At 39.5% G+C, this 8,179-nt stretch overlaps 1 protein-coding gene and 2 pseudogenes across 1 annotated transcript; 1 reads left to right on the plus strand and 2 right to left on the minus strand.

The window, feature by feature from the left end:
* Positions 1-172: 172 nt before the first annotated feature.
* LOC148719899 (kelch-like protein 3) lies at positions 173-2,907 on the minus strand (annotated as a pseudogene).
* Positions 2,908-3,197: 290 nt separating this feature from the next.
* On the plus strand, positions 3,198-6,110 carry LOC111347593 (kelch-like protein 40). Its single transcript, XM_088739339.1, has one exon. The coding sequence runs from the start codon at positions 3,198-3,200 to the stop codon at positions 4,944-4,946; it is 1,749 nt and encodes a 582-aa protein (XP_088595465.1). The 3' UTR covers positions 4,947-6,110.
* A 1,632-nt stretch (positions 6,111-7,742) lies between these two features.
* Positions 7,743-8,179, minus strand: part of LOC148719900 (uncharacterized) — a 7,008-nt pseudogene continuing 6,571 nt past the window's right edge.

Below are 8,179 nucleotides of genomic sequence, written 5' to 3' on the forward strand. Positions count from 1 at the left end.
CGAGGCGAGAATAACGAAAAATGGCAAAACATGTCGACCAAAAACTCTGGTTCTGAAGACGACGAGAAATACTGCCGAACAAGTACTGGCCCTTTAATTTGCAAGCACCCGCAGTCTGGCGTGGGGCTTACGTTTCCACTGTCGTGACTTAGGTACGAGCATAGCCACAAACAGAGATTCAACTGAGTTTTATTGGTTTGTGGGCTTCCCTGTATTCAAAAGTTTCTTACATCCATGCTCAACAGCGGCAGTTCCTACCTTAAAGAAGTAAACGATTCCATGAACTAAACAATACCTATATACTTTAACTTTAACTTCAACTTTAAACTTTATTTATTGAGGGTACATAATTACAGTAAAGAAACTGTACTCTCCCTCATGGCCCTCACCCACCCATCCCATTCCAGGGGAGGACATCCACCACACAGTAATTTCGTGCCTGGGAAATTAACGTCTCCTACCCCTAACCGTGCAGGGGATTGGACCTACGGTTTATTCGTCCTTATCCGAGAAGACTAGAATATCTATCCAAGATCCGTTTAGGAGGACGAAACTTTTTTTAAAAAATTACGGCTTTTTCATCTAGAGGTTGCTATTTACCTAGTCTCTTAGGTGAGTTTTATAGAGAAATATTTGGAAAGAATCGGAAGTAACGCAATATTCGTCCGAAACTAGCGGAAATTATGGGTAGAATTCCACCCATAAGCGCAGGGGCTGCCGGGATTGTTCGTCTAGAATTGGCTATTTCCCTTTTCTCATGGGTAACTTTTATAGAGCTTAATCAAGATGGTAGTTAACTGCAAATTATAGAAAACTGTTTTGGCCTAATTTTCGAGATATTTAATCAATTCCGGTGAAACTTGGTAGAAATCAAGGACTAAGCATAACAAATAAATTGGTATAATTATGGGTTGCTCCCATCATTAGTGTATTCAAAAGATTCACCTCTTATCTAACACTTGTGCAATAGAAGGTTGATAGTGTCATCTTCAGGTTAGCAACCAATGTTGAGTGTAGCGAGCTAAGCCTAACAGTTTCATACTGTGATGTTGTCAATGTGGTACTGGTAACTAGATCCGCGACCTTCTAATTACGTTGACGAGAGCAGAATACATCATGCATGGCGGTCTTATATTGACTTTGTGTCCATTACTTTGTGTAACAAATACTACAGTCAAAATAACCTAATGTGCCATTTCTTATCACAGCCTACTGACATCTTTGCCGCAAATTAAGTGTCTGAGAGACTACTCTCCGATAACTTTAAGTTTGTCCAGTACTCCCTTGGAAAGCTTCAGTGCGCAGCCAGTAAATGTATCTTTATTCCCTCTATAAATCCTTTCCGCTGGTATGATTGTCTTCTGGATCCATTTGCCCTCCACAGGATGAAAACATTCAATCATCTGTTCGGCCTCGTTACGGTCATTCTTTCCACCCAATACAGACAATTTTTCATTCAGACAAACCATATTACTTCCGCCCTTACGAGAAACAATCAAGCTTCCGGTAAGGATCGGTAAGGTGCCATTCATTTGTTGACATATAATACACCTCACGAGTTTGCAACACTGACGGTCTCTCTCTATGCGATCCACCAGCGACAAAGATTTTCTCATGCATGACCTCTCCAAAAGCATTACCTCTTTCTTCTCGCATATCACCGATTTCCTTCCTTTTGTTTTCCACAGTGTCAAATCTCTCAGCTTTCACGACATTTTGTGACGACGAGGGAGGACTCCCACCAAGCACGTAGAGATGACTGCCGGCTGCAACAACACAAGCTTCCCTTCTACAGCCTTCAAGAGACTAGAGAGGTGTCTCCCAAATACAAGATTCGACATTGCATTTTTTCATTGTGGTTTGTTCCGGAGAAGTTTGAACCTCGACGGCGTAGATTTCTCCTTTAATGGCAACAACCGGGGAGTCATTTGCAGAAATGTCTAACATGGACCAAGCGTTTAAAACTGGATTAAAACCCTCTGCATTGCCATAGCTACTCGGAAATGCATACAGCTGCCCGTGGAATTTTACAATGTGAAAATTATTCTTTATGCCAAACGACGGGTTGTCGGCTAAACGTTTCCACTAGTCACTCAGGAAGACAACAAGGAGTGTATCTTCCTCCACAGGTTACAATGGCGCTTGTCTCGACCCCTTTTCTCGACGATTGCTGTTGTTCTCCTTCAACTGAGGAAGTGGTCTTCTTTAATGCATCCAAATCCATCTTTAAGCAAACAAAGTTTTCTTTTACAAGTTCGTTTGTAACGAAATCAATTAAGTAGTCAAGCGATAAGAAGTCCAGCCGAACGTGACGAAACAATTCCACCAAATTTGCTTTCCGCTCCCTTTTGTTGTGTTCAATCCACTTCAACATGATTTCAAACACATTAGCTTCCACCTTCACTATGACCTCGTCGCTTGAAAGCCACCATTCGACTTCTTTAGACTCCAAGCTTAAAAACTCATCCATTAATGCCACAGAAACAAAACTTTCCTGGATAAAATTCTTGCTTCCGGTTAAAAGTTCGTCGCATTGATATTTCTCAGCAAGGTAAAAAGTTTAAATACAGTTTGAGTAGTTCATCTTCTGCTCTAGGATTCGACCGGAAATAACTTTCAAGCTGGGTAGTAGTAGATAATTTGCTGCAGCGACGAGTTCTTCCGCACTTTCCTCGGTCACTTCCACAGTTCCAGTGTAGAGAAATTAAAGAACATCTTCCATAACTCAAAGCGAATAGTTTCCTCTTTATTCTCCTTCATATCGCTCTGAAGAAGCTTGCAAAAGAACGGACTTGCAGCGGAGAGCACATTTCTGTGAGCATTCAACTCTTTGCCTTCTTTCGTCACCAAAGTTATGTTGCAGAACTGTACTCCCCAGTTTAATCTACTCATACACTGACCCGCAACCCTCCACTGATTGCTGAACACTCAACACCGATGGTTGAGGAGTGTTTGTATCAAGCATTTTCTCGTCACTACTAACCCCGGTTAAATGGTGTGCATTCCGTCCTTTCCTCTCTTATCTTCCGTACCTCTTTCCCCCATCTCTGCGCCTGTCCCCTGAGTGTAGCCGCCCCTTGCTAAGCCGCGGCAGCCTAAGTACCATAAAGTTCTACTAATTCCGTATGCGTGTTTCGACGTATTGATCACAGCCAACTCTGCTTACAAACCTTGAAAACAAGGCTAATATTTTGACAATGGAAGACCTTCCACCCATCGCTATCACTGAACAAAATCCTTTCTGTCTGGAAATGATGAAACGGCTCAACATACAAAGAAAACAAGGCCACTTGTGCGACATAACTTTGATTACGAAAGATGACCAGGAATTAAAAGCTCACAGAAATGTTCTTTCCGCTGCGAGTCCGTTCTTTTGCAAACTTCTTCAGAGCGACATGAAGGAAAATCGGGAAGGGGTCGTTCGGTTTGAGGAGATTTCGGAATCTATAATGGAAGATGTCCTGGAATTCATCTACACTGGAACTGTGGAAGTAACTCAAGAAAATGCCGACGAGTTAGTCGCTCCAACGAATTATCTCCTTGTCCCAAATTTGAAAACAATCACTGGTCGATATTTTCAACAACAAATGTGTGCAACAAACTGCATTTCAACCTTTTACTTCGCCGAGAAATACGACTGTGAAGAGCTTGTAAGCTACAGCAAGAGTTTCATTCACGAGAACTTCGCGTCTGTGGCAGTCATGGATGAATTCCTAAGTTTGGAAGCAAAAGAGGTGGAGAGATGGATTTCAAGTGATGAGATTGTTGTTGAAGCGGAAGCCGATGTTTTCCAGATATTACAAAAGTGGGTTGAACATGACAAGAGCGAGCGGAAAGCAGCGTTTGAAGAGCTGCTTCGTCACGTTCGACTGGATTTCGTATCGCGTGACTATCTATTGAATGTCGTGACAAACGAACTCGTGCGTGACAACGCTGGCTGTTTCAGACTGGTTTCAGATGCCATAAAACAGACTACGTTTTCAAGCGATGATAATCTTTCCCAGTCCCCTAGAAAAGGGCTAGACACACGTGCTATAGTGGCTTGTGGAGAAGAATATGCCTTCTGCTATGTCCCTCAGAAAGATGAGTGGAAAAGATTACCCAACAGGTTGGCAAAAGAGCAGTTCAACAACCTTTCAACCAACATGATAAGATTTCGTGATCAGTTGTTCATGTTTCATTACTGGGGTCGATCAGAGAGGTATGATCCTGTTTTTAATGGTTGGTCATCAGTCCCTTTTGACATATGGCAGGACAAAGTGACTGTCATTGGAGGAGAGTTATTTTCTATTGACCAAACTTTCAAGAAAATTAAGGGAGTTAAAAAACTCTCAAAAACTACAACTATTAAAAAATTCCTTGTAGAGTCATGTTCATGGAAACAGTTTCACTCCTCTTCTGAGTGCTACAGGAAAGAGTCTTGTGTCATTGGATCTGGTAACTTTTTGTATCTTTTGGGTGGGAAGTTCCCACGTACATCCCAATATGTCGCAAAAGCTGACAGATTTGACATTACAGAAAAGAAATGGGAAGAAATCACAGATATGCAACAGGCAAGAGGTGGGGCTTTTGGCGTGGCCACTCAGGAAAATATTTTTGTTGCTGGCGGTGCAGATAAAGAAAACACAGTGTTGATAACGTGTGAAGTGTACAATGTTTCCTCAAACGAATGGCAGTTGATTGCAAACTTGAATGTTTGCCGCACACATGGTAGTATGGTTTGTCATGGTGGAACATTGTATGTGCTGGGTGGCTTTGACCAAACTAAGGAAAATCCGGAATATTCAGTTGAATGTTATGACTCCACACAGGGCAAGTGGATTGTGAAGACAACCATACCAGTGGAAAAGGACTGTAAGAATGAATATGCATTCAAAGGCTGTGTGCTGAATTTCTCTAAAGGAGTATTGGACAATCTTGCTGATGCAGTTGAACAGAAAGTTTGACGGTGCCTCAAACTGTAGTCATATGAAGGAAAATAACTTGAGGTTGAACTACACTAAAGAAACAATTTGTAACAGCAAAAGAATCCCCTTGATCAAAGCTAGGAAGAGTTTGGTAGAACAATGACAGAACTTTCCTATCAACCTGAGTCAGGAAAGAAAGATGGAATTTCCCCTGCAGAAAGTTATGCAAAGCTCATGAAAAAAACTTAAGTTAGTCCAGTTGCTCTCAGTAATACTAAATCCTCAATATTAAGTTTCTGCATAGTTTTCTTTTGTTGTTGTTTTCTTTTGTTGTTTTTTTTTTTGTTACTTTGTTAAATCTTTTGGTTTCCATTTTTCCATTTCTGGTTCATATATTAGTTGTCAGTTTTCTCTAAACTTTTTGTTTAGGGGGGTGGGAGGATTTGTGAAGATTGTGCAGTTTTCGTCATGACACAACAAAATTCCTTCAACCTTACCCCTCTCTCCTTAAGAAATAAGTGATGACTAGTCCCAAAAGTTCAAGCATGCTATAGGATTGGTAAGGTACCATGGGGTAGCTGTTTATTTGGACTGGCAGCATTTCAGTATGAAATGATTGCATGCAATTGTGTTTGAAACCCTGTAAAGGCTTCTTTTTTTAATATACTGCTTGTTTTTAGGGGGGTGTTTTTGGTGAGAGCTTTCATTGTACTTCTTATCTCATGCAAGGGTGAAACAGGACATTTTTGTTACCAGTAATTACATATGATTTTAGTAAGTGAACTGAGTCACCAACACCTTGTTTGTAGCTCAGTTGTTAGAGTACAATCAAACTGTGGGGAAAAATACCACAGAGTCAAGCCTTTGCAATTGACTTTTCTCAGTTCTGTTTGTGGAACAAAATTCTAATGTCTTTGTTAAGAAAATGAGTTCTTTTTACATGCATTAGAATTAATTTATTTTAAGTAAACCCTTTGACTCCTACGAGTGATTAGCACCTGATTTCTCCTGACAATATTCCCCCAAATCACACATCAAGGTCATGAGAATAAATAAATTGATCACCAACTAGAGAAGCTTGTGATTGTTAAACAAATTCTCCTTGTCAGCACCTTAGGAAATGTATAGAGAACAGTATGGAGAGTATGCATTCTGATGTGAGAGTGTAAAGAGTGGTTTAAAATTATGAATTTCAATAGTTGATGAATCTGCCACCTCATTTTTGGAGGGGTGACTAAACTAAAAAAATCCCACAATATTTAGGTGAATGCTGTTTATGACTCCACACTGAGCAAGTGGATCATGGAGACAACCATACCTGTGGAGAGAACTGTAGGAAAATATGTGAATTCCAAGGCTGTATGCTGAGGTTCTGCAAAGAAGTATACTTTGACAATTTCACTAAATAAATGTAGTTACATTTGATCTTAAACTGTGCCTCAAACTGTACTAAAATGAAGGAAAATTACCTTAAGTAACTCCACTGAAGAAACGATGTGATCCCCATGATCAAAGCTTGATTAGGTTTGGTAGAACAATGACTGAACTTTCAGCTTTAGTCAGGAAAGAAACATGGAAATTTCTTTGGATTGTTGTGCAATTGCAAGGGAACAACAATGACAGCCTGTTTTCTTCTAAAGATACCCCATCCTTGAAATATTTAAGTGTATTTTTCTGTCATAAACCTATTCATTTTTTTTTATTTACTTTACTCTAATTTTTTAGTATGTGTGATTTTTAAAATTGCTCGCTCCTTGGGAATTTTGGCACTGGTATCAATAGTCTTGACACATCTGAAAACTTCTAGAATTTAAGTTGAAAGAGGAATTAGGAATTAAACACTAAAACTGGTTATTTGTACTTTAAAAATGCTAATTTCTTGTTAATAATTGCAAAAGAGTTGTCTTTACTCAGGTTTCACTCAAGTCCAATTTTCAGGAGTTTAATTCCTTCATATAAATTTTAGGCTTTCCTTGATCAAAAAAAAAGGAAAAGTTTTGATCCAAGATGAGAATATCATCAGACCTGGTATTAATAAAGTAAGCATCAAATGGTAAAATGAATGAGATAAAAATACACTTTACAAACTGGTCATTCCATCATTAAACAGCACACCTGTCACACATGAACTTGGTAGAAAGCTCAGGGCCGAGTTGTTCAAAGGTGGGATAAGATAACCCAGGTTTAGTGTGAAATTTGATTCAGATTTGAAAGCTTTAGAAGAAAATTTAGTTTAATTCCATTTGTATAAAATTTGATGATTGATCAATCTTAAAAGAATTGGGAAAATTATCCCAAAACGGCTTTTGAACAGAGAAATATAGAAACCCGGATTAAAATTTAACCCTGGGTTAGCGCTAATCAACCTTCGAACAACTGGGCCCAGTTCTCTAACAAATCCTCAGTCGATTTAACCCCCCCCCCCCTCCTCCTAGTCTCCTTCGAAGCCGTTTTTCTTGGCTTTCACGCAAGCGTTGCGTGAAAGCCAAAAAAAATGGCTGGGAAGGAGTCTACCCTCCTCCCAACCCCTACCAAAATGTCTGAAGTAGACTCATAGCATAAAAATCGGGCTAAAATATGCTATGGGATTGGTCCGTACCATGGTGTAATGTTTCAGTTCAAAAAATGCATTCACTTGTATTTGAAAGCCTGTAATAGCAATTATTTATATACTGCATGTTTGGGCGGGGGGGGGGGGATGTTTGTGGAGAGAGCTTTCACTGTCATCATCTTATCCATTTAGTCAAAAGGACTTCTTTTAAGTATAACCTTGGTAAGTGGACTGAGGCATGAACAACTTTTATGTAGCTCAGTTGTTAGAGTATAATCGAACTGTGAAATTATAACAGTAGGGCTCAAGCCCTCTCATTTAACTTTTCTCTGTGCTGTGTTGAGGAAAAATGTTTAATGTCTTCCTTTACATATATGAATATTTTCTAACATGCATTAGGACCCGTTAGGAGTAATTTTTCAGAGTTACGGAGATGTGTTTGTTGTGTTCAGCACTAATTGTATAAGTTTTTTTAACAAAGTTTTTGAATGTCTATATCTGATCCAGGGTTTGGAGGGAACTCTATTTTGGGTTTTAACAAACACAATCATGTACATTTCAAACAGTTTCCAGTTTTCAACAATTTCAAGTTTGTCCAGTATTCCTTTGGAGAACTTCAGTACACAGCCAGTAAATGTATATCCATCGCTATAGCAGATTTTCTCCATGGGTATATGGTTGTCTTTACAATCCATTTATCCTCTGTAGGGTCATAGCATTC

This window comes from Stylophora pistillata, chromosome 11, assembly GCF_964205215.1.
Source record: "Stylophora pistillata chromosome 11, jaStyPist1.2, whole genome shotgun sequence".
Lineage (NCBI taxonomy): Eukaryota > Metazoa > Cnidaria > Anthozoa > Scleractinia > Pocilloporidae > Stylophora > Stylophora pistillata.